General features: G+C 39.8%; 1 protein-coding gene across 2 annotated transcripts in view; it reads left to right on the top strand.

Moving 5' to 3' along the window:
* Positions 1-22627, top strand: part of Trpc4 (transient receptor potential cation channel subfamily C member 4) — a 163097-nt gene that overhangs the window by 55994 nt on the left and 84476 nt on the right. For both annotated transcript variants that reach the window (XM_048424747.3, XM_048424746.3), the window contains exon 3: positions 13634-14152. In XM_048424747.3, coding sequence (XP_048280704.1) covers positions 13634-14152 — 519 coding nt within the window. The remainder of the gene's footprint in view (positions 1-13633; positions 14153-22627) is intronic.

The following is a 22627-nucleotide window of genomic DNA, read 5'->3' as shown; positions in this document are numbered from 1 at the left end:
GATAGCTCTGTTTCTGTGTCCTCATCACTGGTCTGTGTCTATGTTTTGCGCCATCTTATGCTATTGTCATGGTTCTGGGACCTAATTTATTATTTATTGTTACCTGCATTGTGATATCCTGAGCATTGCGCTTACACTAAGGGTTGCTTCAGCTATCTGCTCTACTTTCACTTGAATTTTGAAACTTGAATTTGTTTTAGTTATGTGAGACATCAAATTAGAATCTTGTTGGTGATTATATCGAGTCTGTAGATTAACTGTGCCAGCAAAGACATTTTCACAATATTCATTCTACCAAGTCATGACCATAATAGTTCTTCACATGCTCTAGTATCTTCAGTATATTTTTTTTCTTAGTTCTTTTACTGGGGTTTTCCTTAGTATAAATGGAAGCTTCCCCTTCATTCATTTCATTATTTGAGTTTATTATTCACACATATAGAAGCTACTGATTTTATAAATTGATATTATGGCCTATAACTCTACTGAAGGCTTTATTAGGTCAAAGAGTGTCCTGGTAGAATGTTTAGGTTATTTAATATACAGAGTTATTATATCATCTACAAATAAAAATAAATTGATTTTTCTATTTCATCTTTTAATCTATTCTATTCTTGTTGCTCTAGCAAAGGACAAATAAGAATGAATAAAGCTATTACTCTAAGGGTGTAGAGGAAATGCTTTCAGGTTTTAACAGTTTGGAATAATACTGACTATGGGTTTAGAATTTATAACCTTTGTTGTATTGAGGTATATTTTTCTATTCCTAGTTTCTTTAGCATTTTTAACATTAAAAACATTGAATTTTGTTGAGTGTCTTTTCTGCATTGATAAAAATGATAATTGATATCTGTCCTTAACTCTATTTTTGTACCGAATTATGCGCATTTATTTGTATATATTAAACCAATCTTGTATTCCTCAAATGAAATCAAGTTGATGATGATGTATGATCATATCAATGGTGTTCTTTAAATCTGAAGAATTATATTGTGAAAATTTACACGTATTTATCAAGAAAATTCACTTATAGTTTTCATTGTTTGGTCTTTTTCATTTCTAGTTATGGTATTTTCCCTTTTCCATTTCAGGGTAATGCCAACTTTGTAGAATGAGCTTGGTAAGGTTCTGTGCCTTTGTGTTTTGTGAGACAGGTTGAGGAGCACTGGCTCTTCTTGAAATGCTTACAACAATTCAGTGTTGAATTCACCTGGTCTGGAGTCTTTATTGGGAAACTTATTTGTTTAACTATGAAAAGATGTGTTGCATTTTGTTTGGTTATGTAGAGAAGTGTTCCTGTTTTCCCTTGCCTGCCTAAGGCACCTGAATGGTCTAATAAAAAGCTGAAAGGTCAGTAATGAGGGAGATGCCAGGAGCCTGTCAATCAGACACAGAAGAAGCAGGAAAGTAGGACCTACAGAATGAAAGAAAGATAAACAGCCCTGAGGCAAAAATGTAGGTGACTAGAAACACAGTAAAGTAGGTTAAAAGAACTAGTAGAACAAGGCCAAGCTAAAGCCAAATATTTATAATTATATTTATAATTAATAATGAGTCTCTGTGTCTTTATTTGGAAGCCGGTTGGTGGCCCCAAAAAATTCCAACTATACTTTAATTTTTGTCATTATTTATGTTATTTCTATATTCTTGATTTAATTTTGATAGGTGCTATTTGTCTAATAAAGTACCCATTATTTTTTTAGATTTCCATTGGCTACAGTGAAGAGTATATATCTTGTTTCTTTTAGATGTGATAGTCTACAGATATCTTTTGGGTCTATTTGATCTGTGGTGTTGTATAACTCCGACATTTCTTGGTTTATTTTTTATTTTGAATGGTCTGTTGAAAGAAGAGAACAGGGTACAGGGAAATCATCCACTCTTGTTGTATAAGGATGTATTTGAAATTTTATGTCTAGTATTGTTTTATGAAATTTGAAGTACCAATGTTTGGTGCTTATGTTTTCATAATTGTTTTATCTTCCTGATGAATGGCTCTTTTTATTAATAGCCTTTGCAATCTCTTGATAATAATTTTGACTCAAAATCTACAATACCAGCTATCAGAATAGCTAAAGTGGCTTATGTTTGAGTTTTGTTCATTTCTAAGATTGAATCCATCCTTGAACTTTCAATTTGTGGATGTCTCTACTAGTGTGTATAATTCTTAGAGACAACATATCGTTGGATACAGTTTTATAATCCAGTCAGACATGGTGGGTCTTTCTATTAGTGAGTTGAGGCATTTACACTTAAGTTTATTATTGATACATATTTGCTAATTCTTGTTGACTTTTTTTTCTGGTGGCTTAGACTACCATTCTTCACTTTCTTTCCTGTTAATATCAGACTTGGTTGGCTTGTTAGAACTAATGGATTACTACTTGCTAACCCTTTCATTTGTTCTAGATTTTTCTTTTCAGGGCCCTTGTGATTGGCACTATCATTATTTTCTGTATATTATATTCTATTCAGACTTCAGTATGTTGTTTGGCGGTCATGAGCTTCACTTGAATTTCCCTATCAATTAAAAAAAAAGATTGCTTTGTAGGTTATCCCCATCTTAGTTGACTGTATTTACTTTCTGGGATTGAATTTTTGGCTGTCAACCAGAGATCTGACCCTATATTGGTAATTGTGCTTATGTTAGTGACTTGATATTATCCACTTATAGCCTTTGTGGTGTGTGTGTGTGTGTGTGTGTGTGTGTGTGTGTGTGTGTGTGATGCATGCCCACATGCATGTGTGTATCTTTATGCATGGTGTTTATTTTTAGGTGTATGTTTATTTGAGTACATGCATGTGGGTATCCATGCACAGTGTGCTCATATGTGTAGATGCAAAAGTTAACCCTTCAATGTCATTCCTCAGTTACCTTCCTCTTTATTTTCTTTGATTGACCTGGTGTCCTGCAATTAGGATAAGCCAATGGTCAGCAAGTCCCAGGAATGCTCTTATTTGACCTCTCCAGTACTGGGCTTGCAAATGTAGGTCACCATGCCTTTAATTTGTTAATGTGGGTTCTGAGGACAGTGGAGCTGTCTCTTCAACCCCTTGCAGCTTTGATTATTGTTATTTACTTGTAGTTTTGCCCTCCTGCCTATAATGCTTCACAACAGTTTCTCACGCTGTGCCTCCTAAAGAGATTGTCTAGTCCTGTCTCTGAGTTTCTGAATACCTGTTGTGTTTGACTGCCTGTTTTTAGTCCAGGTAATTTTCTACCTTAGCTTTATTTAATTTCTTATGTCTTTCATGTTTATCTCATGCCTATGCATCTTGATCATATCTGGAGTTATTAGATATTGTCATTTTCTTCCCCTTATTTGTTATTGAAGGTGGTGGCCCATCTGAAGTCTGAGCCTCTCTTGCCGGCACCTGTCACTCACTTGGCATGGTCTTCCTCACTTCTCCCAGTCACTTTGCTCATCTTTTCCTATCACTCTGCCCCAGTTACCCCACTTACAGTTTGCTTTGCTTGCCAAATACCATCCTGGACTTCACCACACTCCCAGGTCCCTACACAGAACTGGCATTGATTATTGGCAGAATTATGTAGGCTCATGATTTCATCCCTCTTCCTTTTTTTTCTAGAACTCACATTTCGCCTCTTTCCACTTGCTTGTGGCGTCACAGACTCAGCGGTTCATCACCGTGGCCTCTCATCAGCTCCCAGGCTTTCCCTCATGTCTGACTGTAGCGTGTATCTGAAACATGTCTTTTCAAGCTGATTGTCCAAGTTTTCAGTACAGTAACAGTCGATGGACACACTCCATTTATAATATTATCTGGCAAAATATATATCCCAGTCTCCACCCTCTGTCTTGTAACCAGGAACCCAGAGAGGGCTGAAGAAAGGTATGCAGCCATATGGACGAGTTTGGTTTGGTAGGCATGATGATTCATTGTGAGTGAGTATGTGTGGTTCCCACTTGTCTTCCTGATTAGCTCTTTTTCCTTCTTCTCCCAGACATGCAGCAAGACCGTGAGACATGTTTCCTACTCCCTCAAATAATAGCTCTCATCTTTTCTTGTGTTAATAGCACTGGTTGTTAAGAGGAGCTTCAGGTCCTTGTTCCGCTATACGGCTCTCAGCATCCTGCGTCACACACCGCAGGGTCGTCGACTCAGCGGTCTGTTTTCTCAATACCCTTTACAGCTCCTTGCTCATCTTCTCAAAATCTAAATTTTGAAATGTCAGCGAGTTCAAGTCTCTAACTACTATTTTTCTCCCCGCGCTCACTGCTTGCTTGCAAAATGGCATTCAGGCTCATGGCTTTAAATACGACTTGTACGTTGATAACTGTCAGATGTGGAGGTGCACGTGTCATTTCAAGATTAACATGAAAAGACTATAACGTGAACTCCTTTGTGTCTCTAAGCCTCTGCTCTGAGAATGCTCATGAGAGGCTCGCCTGTGCTCTGCTCAGGTCTGGGTATTCTGCCATCCATGGTCTCTCTGTGTGGAATTTCAATTTCACATCCCATAATATTCCATTGCCAAATCCCAATGGCTTCACTTTGGTAACCTATCTAGTTCTACCCCACCTGTCAAGTTCTCCACTGTGATTTTCCCTTCCCTTGATGACCGCCTTCCTCTCCTTTTGTGTGTCCTGCATCCCTTTAGTCCATTCTCAGTGCAAACACTAGACCGGTTCTGCTTCGGATGCCTATGTCAGGTTATCTCTCTGCTCAAACTGTCCCGATGCCTTTTCGTTTCACCATGAAGTAACAGCCACAGCTCTGAAAATGAGTCACATTGCGTGTGTGTCATCTGCTACGAACGTATCTCCCAATGCTACCATCTGCACTCTCCCACCCCAAACCGTCCTGCTCTTCAGTGGATTAATTCTCCAAGCAGGCTTTGCCGTATTTACAGCCACCGTCCCCTCTTCCAAGAGTGCTCTTCCCGTAGTCACAGCTTTGCTTGACCCTCTCATCCTTCAAAGTCCCAGCCTCATTTCCCTTTGTCAATAAAAGGGGGTAATTAATCTCTCTTCTATGTTTCCTGTCTTCTTCCTCCACTGTGGCTTTCTTTGCGAACCCTATCCTTTGACGTTCATCCATTTTTAATGCATCCCTCAACTTGTTTTCTCAGGGATGGTGTCTTTCTTATTTCTCTGAATGAAGACAAGGATATTGTCTCATTGCTAGATGCCTGAAAGCTGACAGAGTAGGTGGCAAGAGCACCAACGGCGTCTTGCAGTTAGTGAGTGGCTGGAAGGATGGAATTTCGCCCAGACAAGCCACAATTAATGCAAGCAGGACAGCTAATGCTGTGTGGAGAACATGCGTGTGAAAAATAAAGACGTGGGTTTATTGATCCTTACAAGGAACACGCTCCTATGATATGGTATGATGGACTCATATCATCTGGTGAGACTAAGAGAGGAACCACAGAAATGACAGTGGTCGGGGAGATGCCATCTACAATGATGAGAACGGGCTATGCTTTATGAAATACTATGCCCAGAGTGCTTTTCTGTCTAAATTTGACTTTAGTCCATAAAAGAATTTAAAGTCAAGACTATCCTCAACATTTTGCTGCTGAGAAAATCGAAGAGTTAGCAGGTGGTTCCTTTAGGTAGGCATTCGACAAGGTGCAATTAGTGGAACAATACCTATGCCCACACACTCCTATCCCGATAAAGGATCGTCATGGATGGCTAAGGGCCAGGGAGTTTCAAAACACAGTCAGGATAAGTGAAAACTCAAATAATAGGCCAGAGTCTGTGTATAAATGCTAATTCCTAGGAAGTTACATTTAAACTCAGCTTCTTAACATCTTGTTAAAGGTCATTTAATCGATTCTCCTTCACTGTAACTTACGGTGCCTATGCAGACAGAGGATATTTAAGCTTTTTATTTTGAACACGGGCATAGCAGTTCATCACAAAGACCTGCATGCTCTGGAGGAGATGGCTTACAATTTGAGCAACAGAAAGCCTTCTAAACCTTGACACATACGCTTATGAAACTGCCCGCCAGGAAATGGCAGTTCTACCTTGCAGATGAATTCAGCACTATAATTGGGGCTGTGTTTATCTGAGGAGAAGCAAATGAATCTGGAGAAACTGAACAAGACAGTTCCTGCTCTTTCTCCAAACAGTCCCAGGGTTGTCATACATACCTTCCGCTGTTCCGTGATTTATAGAAATCCACAGGCTTTCACCTTTCATCTTTACCACAGCCCTGTGGGAAGAAACTCCGAGCCACCTTCGATGTATGTTTCTCCAAATCTTAATCTATAATGAGAAAGATTTTAAATAATGTCTACGTTAGAAAGCGGGAGAGTAGAAGCAAAAAGATACGTGCTGGTTTTGCCCATTCGACTAAAAGTGGTTGAGGCAGGATTTAATGTGTATCATCATGTCTTGGTGTTGGAGCAATTCTCAGGCTGTCAGAATTGCCTTAGCCAGAATAAGCAAAGTTTCAGGGCTGGATGGCTCACAGGTTAGGAACACTTGCTTCACTTCTAAAGAACCAGAGTTTAGTTCCCAGCACCCATGCCTAGCAGCTCACAATTACTGGTGACTCAAACTCTGGGGACCAGTGCCCTCTTCTGGCCTCCAGCAGTACCTGTACTCATGTGCGTGCACGTGCACGCACACACACACACACACACACACACACACACACACACACACACACAATTTGAAACCTGAAATGAATAATATGTTGAAGAATTCAGAGTCTAGTGTCAGGCTTTGTGGATTTCTGTGTGACCATGGTAAAGGAATTTTACTAATTTTACTGAGCTTTGCCATTCTCATTTGTATAACACAGAACATTTATCTCAAGACAATAATCCTGAAGATTGACCAAGATGAGACCCAAGTTTTTAGCACAGGCCACAGCACATGGTGTTTCATATGTGTTAGCTGTGATTTATGTCGTTACCATCAGTTCTAGGCACATTTACACGATACTGTCAGCTAGCTGACGCGTATTTGTCCATAGCCTATTTCACTCGGTACAAGCATTCCTGCCTCGAACATCTGCCATTCAGGCTCTCACGGTGCTGTGTTCCCCACATGCTCCCCGAACTCCCCCAAGTCAGTGGCATTTCTCTTGGTCAGTATTTTTTTTATTTGAAGCAGGACTTTATGTCAACCTACCATAAATAGTATGTGTAATATCATTTAAAATAAATATATGCATGACTAGTAATTAAAATTGTTTTTAATTTTAATTTTAATGGACACACATGGATATTGTCATTAATGTTTAAGTTGGGTGGGTCACTTACTGTAGCGTGGGTGGCCCGCAGCACTTTTAAAAGAGCCTTTTAGGAGACAAGGAAAATGGAATTGTGCGTCGTATGTACTTCTGTTCCCAGCAGCTTCTTAAAGCGCCTGTTTCTCTCTTCTCGTGGATAATTAATAATACCCCCTTCACCTGCCCACATTAAGGGCAAGAAAAGCCGGCGCAAATGGAACCAACCTCTACCACGCCCATCCTTGCCGTGAGAATGTTTGGACCGTGTTCTGGGTGTTTGATACAGTTGGGTTAAGAGGAAAGAGAAGGAAAAGTTAACGGGGAAACTATGAGCAGACGTGTGGAGTGCGAAGACCCGGCCACTGGAGTGTGATGTGGGGGAAATGCTGACATGCAAGATCCCCTGATGATTGGAATCTTTGCTCACCAACTGAGATATTGTGGTACAATAGGGTAAGATGATGTCTTGTACAGTGTAGATGTTCAACTAACGTTTAATGAAGGATTAAAAATAGGGAAGGGGGCCTTTCATAAATAACTATATTACAGTTCTCCAGTGTTACAGCATGAGATGTTGGGAGTATCCCTAGAACAGACAATATTTTTTTTTACTTCAAATATCTAATGTTATACTATTTATTGTAGGGAAGCTGGGCTTTTCTCAAATGTTTATCTTTTGAAAAGCGTGCAAGTGATTCCACAGTTTCGCTCCTGATAACCAGTGATACAGCCTCCTTTTGCTATCCATGTGAGACTGGATTCTCCCAGCATTTGTGACCCTAGGATGCTCCAGTCCTTTATATAAAAGGGCACAGAATTTAGATAGTAGCTCTACACATGCTCCTTCAAATTAATTCTGGATTATTTATGATACCTAATGCAGTGTAAGTGATCCACAATTGGTTAGAATTTTTACTTTGGGAGCAAGAAAAAAAAGGTTTGTATATATTCAGTGTAGATGCATTTATTCATTGATGTGTTTACTTATTATTTTTATGTGTATGAATGTTTTGCCTCATACATGTCTGTGCACAAGTGTGTTTAGGGCATGTATAGGCTAGAAAAGGGTATCAGATCCCCTGGAACTGAGATTAAAGATGGTTATGAGCCACCACGTAGATGGTGGAAGTTGAACCCAGGTCCTCTGTAAGAGCAGTAAGTGCTCTTAAGCCCTGCACCATCACTCCATCCCCAGTAGAAACATTTTTTTTTCTCCAAAAACTTCTGGTGTGTGCTTTGTTGAGTCTGAATATGGAACCTGGGAATAAGGAGGGTCATTGGTAGAGAAGTATTGTCAGCATCCTTGTCCGGGCAAAGTGTTCTCGGGCAAGAAAAGTGTGGGTTTCAGAAGTCACACAAGCAGCGTCTTACAAGACTATAGAAACTATTCGCATTCTGCCAGTGGCAGGATTTGTCTCCATGGTATTTCAAATTGGGCAACATATTAGGAGCATAGTCCGTTTTGATATTCTTTTAATTTTCCTTTGCGAAACTGTTTGTTTCGGGTGTTTTGATGTTTCTTCTGTGAGGAAGAAATTTAGAGCTATCCCTTTGTATCTTCCCTGACACAGAACTTTCTCTTAGGTTCGCTGCCACTCTAGGTAGTGGGGACAGTAAATGTGTTTGCTGTGTCGCACATGTCCTTTACTGTTGTTTACCAGTTCATTTTCTGAGCTTAAACTTGATATTTCCAATACTGCATGCAAGAATTGAATAATAAAATATTCAGGGTTTAATTCCACGTTTGCATTTTTTCTGAAAGAGTTCTCCTTAACCCCAGGGCTATGTAACTATTTATTATTTTTTCTAAAACTAGGTTGCTTTTTTCTTTTAATGTTCAAATATTTACTTCATATCACATTTACTGTTATAAACTGAATTAAACACCTAATTTAATTTCGGTGGAAAAATTGCTTGTGTCATTTAATAAATGAGCTACTTTTCCTTAGGAGTACAAGCTCCATTATTCACATGCAAACATATTATAGATAACCCTCAGGGATCATTCTGGTAAAGTAGCTGTTCAAGCTATTCATATTTTTCCCTATATTCTTGTAGCATATTCTGTATCATTTTTGTTACTCTTAGTCAATTCTTCCACAATAGCTAGTGTTTATCATTTTATCCGTTTCTGATATAAGAAGATCCCAGCAAAATAGTATCAAACACATATATATTATGGAACTTGACATACTGATGATTTTATGATTTTCCCATATTTTAACTATCAGAAATGTTTATATTTTCCTCCATCCTATTGGTTAAACTCACTAATTTTATGTTAATTCTTTGAGAATTTGTACAATGTGTTTCGATCATATTTAGCCTTTTCCCCAAATCTCCCCCTACCCCCTTTACCACCCATACAACTTTGTGTTCTTTGTTTAGAAACCTTTCAAGAACATCCACAGGACCCTGGCCTTTTCAGAAGGGGAAGGAGGAGGAATGGATGGGGTGAGGTGGGAGGAGGGACCAATGGGGGAGGAGGGAGGAGAAATTATGGTCTAGATGTAATAATATATATGAGAGGAGAATTAAAAAACCGATCGAGATAAATTTGTGCTGCCGAAGGGCTCCTATGTACGGAGCTTTCCACTGGACGGTGGCTGCTTACCAGAGGCTACGCTCCTAGAGAAAATTGAGGCTTCCTCTCTCAGCACTTAACTGCTAATGGCTCCTAGGCTGGGGGAAGGGTGGCGATTTGGCTCCTCCCACCCCTCTCCATTGATCTGACTTGGGCTTGCATGGGTCCCGTGCATGCCTTTGCAGCTGCATTGAGTTCCCGTGTGCACCTGCCTTCCTGTGACCTGCAGACACTCTTTCCTATACTCATACACTACCTCTGGCTCTTCAGGCTTTCCACTTCCTCTTCTTCAAAGATCTCCGAGCCTTGGGAGGGGGGCTGAGATATATATTCCCATTTAAGGCTGGGCATTTAGCCATGCTGGTTTTGTGCAGTGGCCAGTTGTCGGTCTGTCTGTCCACTCTCATCTACTGCCAATAGATTTCTCCCATATTTGGATCTTCTTCCAGATCTTCTGTTTTTAATTTTACCCCATTCATCATCGTTGTATATGTTGTCCCTAATAATTTCCATTTTGAAAGCTCTCTGTATCATATGCTCTGTTTTACATATTGCAGATTTAGAGAAACTCATTCCCTTTTACCCTAGGAACCTCGCATGGGACCTTGTGAGTGGGACAAATACAGGGTCTGGTAGCTTTACCAAGCACAGGACCTTGTGAGCTGGCAGAGACAGATTTGCCTCATTTCCTTCTTAAAATTTAGTTTTGACATGTGTTATTATTCAAGTTTAGGAAGCGCGTGTGCACACTAAGTAGACCCAGCACCCGAGTCCTTTGTGGTTTCTTTTGCAGTGAGGATGCTCAAAACGGGTTGCTCCTTTTCAGTTATTCTGCAGCTCTGGTGACAGAGATGCGTTGGTTTTTATACCTTGGGAGCACAGCGTCTTCACAGGCATCTCGAAGCCCGTGCTGTTGTTTCCTCACACTGGGGGTCCGGTCAGTCCTCCACAGGCTGCTCATTTCTTAGGAATAGGAATCTCCCCTGCTGTTATGCTTCCTTTGCCTTTGGATTCTCCTTAAATGTCTTTTACTTACATGAGATGTTTGCTCTTTATGAAGAAAGCCGGCATATCTGCTACGGTCTACTTTTCTTCTTGCTAGTCTCTGACAGTCATAAGGGTAGAACATTCTTTGCCTCCGTAAAGATAACTGCATTGTTTTGGCAATTAAATGTGCTACTTTCTTTCCTTTTCTGAAAGTCTGGTTTTTCAGTTTCTTTTCTAAATGACAGCTCTTCGATCAGTGTGTTGCAATCAAAACCCTCCCTTAAATCTTCCAACTTGGATTCAATGCGACTTAAGGCTTTTTTATTGTTTGGGAATTTCATGCATGTGTATAACGTGTCTTGAAATCCATACCCACTCCCTCCTCTCTGACTCCTCCCACCCCAACCATTTGAATCTCCCAGTTGCATGTATTGTTTTAAACCCACTGCCTGTGTGCAAATCGTTCAACTCAGGATAAGATGGATTTAAAAAAATACATATATAAACTAGGAAGAGATATATGATATTTTAATTTTTCTAGCTCCTAAGGGACATATGCAGTTCCTTTAAATTATGAATATAGGCCAAAAATCAATTTTTCTGGCATTGTTATTATATTATGTTTTTGATGTGCTGATCACTAATTCACAATCAGTTTAATTGCCTTTCACTATATTCATTGAAGGTATTGGGAGAGAAGTGTATGTACATATATTTGCATGTACATGTTGGGGATGTGTTTACATACTTCCGCCCACACAGTGTGCAGCATTCCTTATTCGGAATGGTGTTCTTTCTGCATTAGGCGCCACAAGCAGCCTCAGATTTTGTGAGTTCATGCCACACACATGAAAGAGCTCCGCATTTAGAGCTGTAGGTGCTCAGTTCTCTTTCAGCTGCCTTTCATGCCTGTTCCGAGCTCAAACGTTCCTCCTATGTCAGATCAAACTGCTGGTGCGTTTAAAGTTGTAGCCCTGCAGACGGCCCAGTCAGCTTTGCTTCAGGGACTGACTGTGGGCATGCAGGTAAATCCTTAACCTTACACTGAAAGCAGAGTCGGGTTGCTGTATGGCAATTGCCCATTGATTACTCTGTGGGAGCAGTAGGTTAGTCCTGAAATGATCTAGTTGAATTTGATTGGATAATATTGTAACCTAAGTGACTCATCTATCCACCTACCCATCCACCCATCCACCCATCCATCCATCCATCCCTTCACTAATTGATTCATTAATGTAAATGCCACTTGTTTTTTGCTTAAGTAGCTCATGTAGAAATATGCCTTGTAAAATTGGGTGTGTGGATGAGTTTTCAAATTCTAAATAACGTCTATTACTTAGATTTTAAAATTAGCTTTAAATTGATTTGAATTAGAAAGTCAAAGAAATCTGCATGTATGGGGGAGAAAAAAGTATATTCTGAGTTTTAAAAAAAATATGTTAGTATATATTACTTTGTAAGATTCTACCTGAAAACAAAATGAAATTGCAAAACCCGGGCAGTTTTGATTAAACTATTTAGAAAAAGTGTCTGTTTTATAAAGCTTTCATTATTGTACTGTTTGCTAGAGCATGCAGAAGATTCTTGAGTCATGAAAGCTTCATGTTATGAGACTAAGTATTCTACATGGAACAGAGCTAGAAACCTGTTCACCTGTTATTTGCTCAAATAAGAAAAAATCCTTATTAGAGTATAGATACTTGCCTGGTGTGGTGGCACATGTCTTTAATCCCAGAGGTGGAGGCAGGGTGGATCTCTGTGAGTTCAAGGCCAGGCTGGTTTACATAGTGAGTTTCAGGATAGCCAGAGCTACATAGTGAGATCCTGTCTTAAAAAACAAATAAACAAGCAAAGAATATGGATATTATTTTTTAACATCTATGATACACAAAATAATACTACGTGCACATTTTTTCTATAAGTATGACGTATTCTAACAAATTCTGCATGTCAAGGGCACAGACTTAGACTGGATAGATGCCACATTTTGATGGACATCACTCTTAAAATTGTCTACTGCATTTTTAGTGTACAAAATGCATATTCTTATGACAGATATTTCTAAATTTGGGTATCCCATATAGATTTGCAAAATTTTGTGTGTCTCAAGTTGGAGCCAAGTGGCTTCACCATAAAAACACGCATGACTTCTAGGAACAACCGTTGTCATCTGGGGGAATGGAGTCTCTGTGTGCCAGTGACTCCAGGTCTCTGTGATATTAAAACAACTCAGAAACATCTAACATAAACATTTTCCAGTAAGACTAACAGAAACGCTAAACTCTGCATGAATGTTCACCTGCAGGTTTGTATGTGCACCATGTGTGTTTCATGCTCCCAGGGGCCTGAAAAAAGGCTCTGGATCCCCTGGAACTGGACGTACAGATGGTTGTGAGCCACCATGTGGGTACTGGGAACTGAACGCAGGTCCGCTGAAAGATGAGCTGGTGCATGATTCATCTTCCAGCCTCAGGATCTTGGTTTAAAAACATCTCTATATTTTTTTAAAGTTTATTTCTTGATTATCAAGCCAGTGTCTATAGAAAAGATTATTTGTTGAGAAATAAATTAGGAGTGAGAAAGTATAACAGTTTCCATGGCCACTTATTTTAATATTTCAAAGGCGATCTCAATTTATTTTGTAGGGAGAATAGTTTATTATATTAGAGTTAATTTTTTTCTTGAATTTTTTGGTGGTTTTTTTTTTTTTGAAAAAAGTCTGTCCTGCAAGGAAGCATGACAAATGGTTTATGATCCTTGCTCAGCACAGCTGCCCTGCGCTGTTTGAAATTCAGAGGCTTTAAGCAATGAGCACGCACCCACTCCTCTGTTCTGCTCTTTTCCCAGGTGCCTCCCATTCTCCTGGATAAGCAGTTCTCGGAATTCACTCCAGACATCACACCTATCATCTTGGCCGCACATACAAATAATTATGAGATAATCAAACTTTTGGTCCAGAAAGGTGTCTCAGTGCCCAGACCCCACGAGGTCCGCTGTAACTGTGTTGAGTGTGTCTCCAGCTCGGACGTGGACAGCCTCAGACACTCACGGTCCAGGCTCAACATCTACAAGGCGCTGGCCAGTCCCTCGCTCATCGCCCTGTCAAGCGAAGACCCTTTTCTCACCGCCTTCCAGCTAAGCTGGGAGCTGCAGGAACTGAGCAAGGTGGAGAATGAATTCAAGTCAGAATATGAGGAGCTGTCGAGACAATGCAAACAATTTGCTAAGGACCTCCTAGATCAGACACGAAGTTCCAGAGAGCTGGAGATCATTCTTAATTACCGCGATGACAATAGTCTGATCGAAGAACAGAGCGGCAATGATCTTGCGAGGCTAAAATTAGCCATTAAGTACCGTCAAAAAGAGGTGAGTGTTGCCAGACGTGGTCCATCAATGCGATAGAATCTCATCCCCGACAAGCCAGCGCTGCTCCCAAGTAGTGTTACATTTAACAGCATTTTTAATTCTCTTGTAAGCAGGTGGCATTTCGTGTTGGCCAGATTTATAATTATCTCCACACTGGAGAATAGCGGTAAGTGGCTCAATAATTGGAAGTTGCTTCTGGCACCTGTGGGAAGGCACGTGCGCTCACTTGGAATAAGATGGAAAGCTAGCAAATTTTGGATTTTCCCAGACCAGGGAGAGAATTTTGACTCTGCCATTGACAAGTCTTGTTAATCTAGACTCTTGATGGTCGCTTACGGAGCTTGTTGAATTTTCTCATTTACTTAATAAAATTGTTTTTATACTGTTCATGTATGTATATATTTGAAATATTTTTCTTACAGTTTCATGAAGGAATAACGTATGTGGGTGGATGTGAGGACTATTAATTAGTTATAAACTATTATACTTGAATGCATTATTAGGAATTAATATAACAAGAGTCTTTTCTTCTTTTGTTTGTTTGTCTTCTTGATCTGTCAGGTATAGGAGATTAAAGACTCAGGGGTGGGAACTAATTTTCCAATGAAATTTTGGCAGATTTTGGTGTTTCCAATGAAGAAATCTAAATCACTCATATCTGTACCAAGGTCACTCAACTGCACCTCAGCCCTCACATCTGTACTTAAACTACAAACATCTGTATTTAGAACACTCACATCTGTACCTACACTAAACATGTACTTGACCACTCAACCTGTACCTGACCACTCAGTCTGTACCCTAGACCAAGCACATCTCTTTCTAGACCGCTCAATATGTACCTAGGCCAACCACATCTGTACTTAGACCACCCACATCTGTACATCTGTACCTAGGCACCTAACATCTATACCTAGACTCTTTATATCTGTACCCAGGCCACTCATATCTGTACATCTGTACCAAACCCCTAACACCTATACCTAGACCCTTCTCATATGTACCTAGACCACTCACATCTTACTTCTGTATTTAGACCCTTAACACCTATACCTAGACCCTTCACATCTGTACATCTGTATGTAGACCACTCACATCTGCACCTAGACCATGCACATCCGCACCTAAAACATTCTATCTCCACCTAGAAAACTAACTTCTGCACCTGCACCACTCACATCTGCACCTAGAACCCTCACATCTGTACCTACACCACTCACATCTGCACCTAGATCACTCGCATTTGCACCTAGATCATCCACATCTACACCTAGAACCCTCACATCTGTACCTACACCACTCACATCTGCACCTAGATCACTCACATTTGCACCTAGATCACCCACATCTACACCTAGAACCCTCACATCTGTACCTACACCACTCACAGCTGCACCTAGACCACTCACATCTGTATCAGTCACACTTTCTGTTTGCATTTAGTTCTCAAGATTCTTTTAAATCTCCATAAAGTATTGCTTTTCTTTCACTCTTGAAAGAAAATAATTATCTATTCCTAAACAAAATGCAGGAAAACTACATAATATGAAAGTGATAGATGGAGGAAAAGATACTATTCAATCTTATTTTAGTTTTATTAAGGTTTATTTTTATTTAATGTATATGTGTGTTTGGTCTGAATGTATGTGAACCATATGCATGCCGAGCCTGCAGAGGCCTGAAGGCAGAGTGAGAGCCCTAGAACTGGAGTTACAGCTGGTTTGTTAGCCACCATGTGCCATGTGGGTGCTGAGAACTGAGCATTCCACAAAAGGAGCCAGTGCTCTTGACTGCTGAGCAGTCTCTCCAGCCCTGAATTGACTCTGTTTTAAAATGCCCAGTTGCTTTTATGCTGGGCATTGTCTGTTTCGTATCAGCCCCGAAACTTTCCTATTGTATTTGCTAGATGTTTCAGATTCAGGATACCTGAAGTTCCTTGCATAAGTTTTGACTGTTGTCTGGTTCTCACGGCCCCAGAGACTAACTGAAGTCATCCATTCCCCCACTACCCCCGTGGGAGAGATGGGAGGAGCAGTTCTTCTCATTCCCTCTGACTTGAAAACCACTGTCATTGTTCTGACTTGAGTCTTGGGTTGCTTATGTTTAAGAATTAAGGGCCTATGTCTAAATAATAATAAACTAAATAGTAATAATCGACTAAAGCAATTTTAATGTGCTGCCGTCCAATGAAGTGATGAGAAATTTACATGATTTTGAAAGTTCTTAGTACTGCTGTGAAATCTGGAGAGCCATTGAGGACATTGTAGCTTGTGTCATGGGGTGAGGTGACGATGGGAATCATATTTCAGGTCAGGTCTCAAAGATCCCTTGTTTGCACAGCTCATGAATGCCTTTCTTTGGTTTATTTGGGTGTAGGGGGGGTTATAGGACTGACTTATGATTGTCAAGGTCATCTGTGCAGTGTTGGTTTTTCCCTTTATATTATTAGTGTAATAAAATCATCCAAATGTTCACATCACAAAACAAAAACCAAAGAGGCAGTCTGCTTTGCTCCCATGTTCATCTTAGCAGCCTTAATCAGCTCACATTTATTTATCATCACCACCATCATCATCACCACCATCATCACCACCATCATCACCATCATCATCATCACCACCATCATCATCACCATCATCATCACCACCATCATCATCACCACCATCATCACCATCATCATCATCACCATCATCACCATCATCATCATCACCATCATCACCACCACCATCATCATCATCATCATCATTTTCCTACACTGATCTGGGCCCTTCTGTTTTTACTTTGCCTTCGGCCCCAGTGACTTTTTGAAAGCCCAGGAAGGAACACCTTTTGATAAACTACTTTACAGTATCCTCATGACCGGATGCCTTTAGTGAAACTTAATCCTTTAGGCTCCTGAATTCTCGTTTAAAATAATGTCCAAGACAAGTATTTTAATGTGAATTTCTTACACACATCTGCTTGTGCATGTTGGCTTACAACTCAGTTTCATGCGACTTAATCATTCATCCATTTCTTCATTCATTAAACCTTTTGAATGCATTTTACATAAATTCCAGGCAGAGTTCAATGCGCTGGTCCTGGTGGTGACACAGCTCTTCCACATACCTTATACTAAATTAAGAGAGACAGTAAGCAAATTGTTTACTTAATATCTATTTCTTTAACTCGGGTTTCTGAATACTTCATGACTTCACAAAGTGAACTCACCTTCAAAGTCTGGGGAACAAAAGTCACAGTTTGAGTCCCTTGTTAGGCATGTCACCATCAAGGTGACTGATCATTCCCAACATCCTTTTTAGATTCCGTGTTACTCTGCTGATACGCAGCTGTGATCTCGGAGGTAATGGGACCTGTAAGTACACCACGATGAAAGACGGGCCAAATAGAACCTCTAATAAGAACGTAGGAATTAGTAATGGCCTTTCAGATGAATGTTTCTGAAAAACATCACATTTCCATTTCCTCCTTTCATCTCTAGATATTTCAGTGCAGAAGGAGAGCAAAAATAATGTTTATATGGTAGTTTATGTAATCCTTCATTCAGTCTCAAGGAGCAGATTTTTCTCAGACTGTGAAAGGCATTGTTTTCCTGATAGCAGTATAAAAATATCCGTAATAAAATATTACTCTAGTGTATACCCTTTAAAATCAGAAATTGGATTTGACGAAACATAATTCTACATTATCCAGAAGATATTGCCTTCAAAATATTTGATTTTAAAATTTTGAGCAAGACCACCTGTCTTAAATACAACTCTGCTTTGGTGGAATGCCTTGCCTTCAATGTTTTTCTTGTAGGTTTTTCTTGGTTTGGCCTAAACAAATCTGAGGTCGGCCTCAAGTCTATGTTTCATTACTTCCCATTAATCTTTGGGCTGGCTAAGTCCTTATTTATTCTTGAATTCTCACCTCACAGCCCACTTCCCAAGGAATGCATTCTCTCTCTGGGGTGAACATCCTAACTGTATACAAAGTAGTGGGTTTTGTTTCAAGATCATCATTACATTGAATGTTAATCTAAGATATCAATTTAAGAACCCTTCAAGGAGCTAATGTATTGATGATTGGATGAGGAATATATTACTGTAAAAACATAGCTTGCTCCCCCGAAAACACCCTTATTATGTACATCCGACATTGCATTGTGTTCCTGAGTCTCCTTCTCCTTTAGGTTACGTTAGGAGTACTCCTGTCTTGCTCACCATGTTCAACTGCCTCTGTAGCAGCTCAACAACATAGACAACAGAGTGAGGTGAAGAACCTCTCAGATCTGGACAGTTCTGAGCATGTTTTCATGTATATTTGTTTGTTTTGCCTGATTAAACAGCAGTGTTTACAGGAATCTCATGAATGGTCATCCTACGAATGCATGCATTGTCTTAGTTTACTTACTATTGGTCTGATAAAACCTTGACCAAAAGCAGCACGGGGAGGAAAGGGCTTATTTCATCTCACACTTCCAAGTGATAGCCCATCACTGAGAAAAGTCAGGACAGGAGCTTCAAGGCAGGAACTAAAGTAGAGACTGTGGAAAGGGGCTGCATGCTGGCTTGCTCAGCTTGCCTTTTGATATATATGCCCGCCAAGATCATCTGCCCAGTGGATTGAGATCCCCCACATCAATAATTAGTCAAGAAAATTCCCATCTGACTTGCCCAACGCGAGTCTTATTAAGGTATTTTCTTAGTTGAGAGTCTCTCTTCCTTGAGAGCTCTACCCTGTGTCAGCTTGGCAAAAAGTAAGCAACATAAACCTTAATATCATTTATGCTGGATTGAAGATTTGTTCAAATGCTTTTCTAGATATCAAGTATCTGGATATCTATTATCTTGCATGCCAGGAATCTGTCCATTTCTGTGAATTAGACTAAGGATGTCAGAGGCATAGAACCATACCTTTACAAAGCAAACATTACCTTGCACCGTCATGGGTAACTCTACTGCAGTAGTTGCTATACACGAATCTTATAAGTGTATATAAGTATATAAGAAGCAGTGTGAGCTATTTGGGTTTTGTTTTATCTTATTATATACATTTCCCGTTACAGAGAATTAAATGGTGTCAAGTGTTATTAAATGTTGAGCTCTGGGTGCAAATCCAGATCCTAATGGCAAAACATATTTCTCCTGTTTGCTTATTATATGTGTCGACCAATAATCCTTTTGGTCTCCCTCCGCTGTGACCCAGAGGGTCCTCTGAGCAGGGCCAGAACCTGGCATCCACAATTCCAGTGCCCCTCAGAATGAATGGCCTCAAAGTACTGGAGCAAAGTCAGAAGCATAGACTCCATAGCCAGACTGACTCCTCCCATGTAGTAGGTAGGAGAGAGGGGGTGTGGCTGGAGACGTGTCTTAGGAAACTTGTCCCCTACTCCCTGGCATGATCTTTGTGGTTGTTGAATTCGTGAAGGTTAAAATTATTCCTATGCTGTCATTCCTGTTCATAACATCCCTGAATATGTGTGGCGAGCTTGACAGATTCCCTAAGTATGTGTATAGCCAAAATCTTACTTAGGTTCAGTCACACATCATTGACAACATTGTGAAGAACTAATTTAACCAGCGAGTACCCAAGATGGTGAATGACAGAAAGCAGAGAAATGCATCCTACTGAGGGAAAACATCGCAGATTAACCTCTTCGGGACTGCAGACTCAGCTGAAAAGTAATTACTGCAGACTGAATGGCATGCACACCTATGTTTAATTTACCTTTTCCTTGACAGAAGCTTACCAGCATCAGAGTGGTGTGGAATTTAACCTTTGGAATAACCTGACTCGTGGTCTTGTGAGTTAATAAGATTGGTAAAGAGAGAAGGAGAGAAACCTGTTGTAGGATATTTGATTGCACTGTGACACTCCAAGACTATTAATAAAGTTAACCTTGAATCAGGTAGGCGGAGTCAGTGATTAGTTGACCAGAATCAGCCATAACGATTTTGGAGGGCCCAGGATACGATAGTGGGGCACAGGAAGTAATAGGGAGGGGCTTGGAAGGATTCGCTGGCCCTTTTGATCTGGGAAGCATGAAGCCAAGATCAGTTGGTCATTCCTCTGCCACTTTCTAGCGCTATCAGGATTTTACCCCAATATCTGACTTCTGAGGTTTATTAATAATAGAACAATTTAGGTAAATGCTTCAGAAACCAAGTTTTGATCACCCCGTTTGTTAAGTCCTCAGTTTCCCCTTCGTCTAGCCTTTATTAAAATGAATGAGAAAATGTGAAGATTCGTATCAGTTAGACGAGTCCGCTATGTGGGTACTGTGCTGATCCCAGCCCTTGAGAGTTCCTTTGCATCCAAGAGTTATGACTTCATATTTCTGGATGTATTAAAATTTTCATGATCAAGAAATAATATTGTTTTTAAAGGAAGTATAAGGGATCAAGGACCAAAGTCTGTAACCCTAAGACCACCCATGGCAAGTGTATCAGCAGACACGTGGTAATGAACCCTGATATACAGAGAACAGAGCAAAAAGCACCCAGAGTTTGGACATAAGGCCTTCACTTATCATTTTATAAACTACTTACTGCTAATGATAGTTTCATCCAAACTATGAATGAATGAATGAATGAATAAACTTATTAAAAATAAACCCCAAATGCCACTGTATTCTATAACAAAAATCTACCTCACGGAGATTCTTCAAAAGGTCACCGTGTGCTTTTGATAGGTAGTAAAGGAAATTACCACCTCTGTGCTGTCTCTCTGTGTTTCCATCTTTCTATCATCTATCTATCTATCTATCTATCTATCTATCTATCTATCTATCTATCTATCATCTATCTACCTATCTATTGTCTATTCAATCTCTATCTATCTATCTATCTATCTATCTATCTATCTATCTATCTATCTCTATAATCTATCTACCTATCTATTGTCTATTCAATCTATATCTATCTATCTATCTATCTATCATCTATCTACCTATTTATTGTCTATTCAATCTATATCTATCTATCTATCTATCCATCTATCTATCTATCATCTATCTACCTATCTATTGTCTATTCAATCTCTATCTATCTATCTATCTATCTATCTATCTATCTATCTATCTATCTATCTATCTCTATCATCTATCTACCTATCTATTGTCTATTCAATCTATATCTATCTATCTATCATTTACCTATCTATTGTCTATTCAATCTCTATCTATCTGTCTGTCTGTCTGTCTATCTATCTATCTATCTATCTATCTCCATCTATATCTTACCTTAAGGAAGTGTCCCTACCAATTGTCATCCCCAAAATAAAGTCATAGAGAAATCGGTGGTCACCTCACTTCTGGCCATTTTCTAAGGGTAGTTGGTGGCTTGGGGAGCAATGGTCCTCTCCCCTAAGTGTAGTAACGAAGTAGGCTAGGCAGGTGTTAGGATGCCAGCTCACAAAACCACACTAACTCATAGAAAATGTGTAGAAGGGATCAGCCTTCTTCTAGCTGCCCGTTTTCTGCTGCTGCTCTGTAACGGATGCTCCTGGACCGAATTCCAGAAGCCCTGCTTCCTTGCTCCATGTGTTTGCACATACCTTCTGTTGCTATGGATCTCAAACTCCCAGATGCGTTCCCTCAGCTTCTTTCTGAGCATCACACATTTGCACATTTCTGTGCCTGCCACCGAGTCATGGAGGAAGCAAATGCCTTTTCAGGGCTTGTCAGGCAGCCAACAGACTATGACAGGTCATTAGGCATTTAATTTAACACTAGATTTTTAGAGTTTAGAACTCAGTCCCCATGGGTTTCTTTGAAGCTAATTAAATGACAGATAACCACTTTCTCCTAATTCTTATCTGAACATAATTACTTTTTTTATTCCTTCCACAATAAATTTGTGATTGTGTGTATCTACAATACTCTATAAATGTTGATTCAGTCTTTTCAACTGCACCAATTAAGAAATCACAATTCCACACCCCCAGAAGCATAAAGCAGCAAATCTTATCTTTAAATGAGAAACAGTAGTAGGCTTATATTTAATATCGCTTCAGATAAATGGGAAAAATGATTAAAGATTTATTTCCAAAGAGGTATATGTGTGTAAGAGTTTTCCATGGCAAACTCTAGGCTGATGACGAGGATCTTGAAAACTTGCATTGTATGTTGGCTGCCTTCTCTTGCTCCTCAGGTGAACTGCTTTCGTGTGTAACCTGGTACTTCTGGCTTCGTGATGATTGACAAACAAGAGCTTGCAGGTGGTTTGCATTCTGGAGACACATTCGTCTCATCTGTCAGTGATTATGAACCACGCAGCCCTTTCTTTCTTCCACACACATGTGCACATTGAGATTTCATATCCGCATTTAGTGATGTGTGTTTTCATTGTCACTCATCACTAAGTGAGATTAAGGACTTACCTTTTTTTCATTTGAGCTTACCGCATTCTCGGCCCCCTAGAAAAGAAGAAAATCGGGGTTTCCTTTGACAATTAATAAAACACAAATACAAATCCTAATAAAGTCTCTGTG

Source organism: Myodes glareolus, chromosome 20 (assembly GCF_982192425.1).
Source record: "Myodes glareolus chromosome 20, mMyoGla1.1, whole genome shotgun sequence".
Taxonomy (NCBI): Eukaryota; Metazoa; Chordata; class Mammalia; order Rodentia; family Cricetidae; genus Myodes; species Myodes glareolus.
The sequence above is the reverse complement of the archived record's forward strand: the minus strand, read 5'-3'. Positions and strand labels throughout refer to the sequence as shown.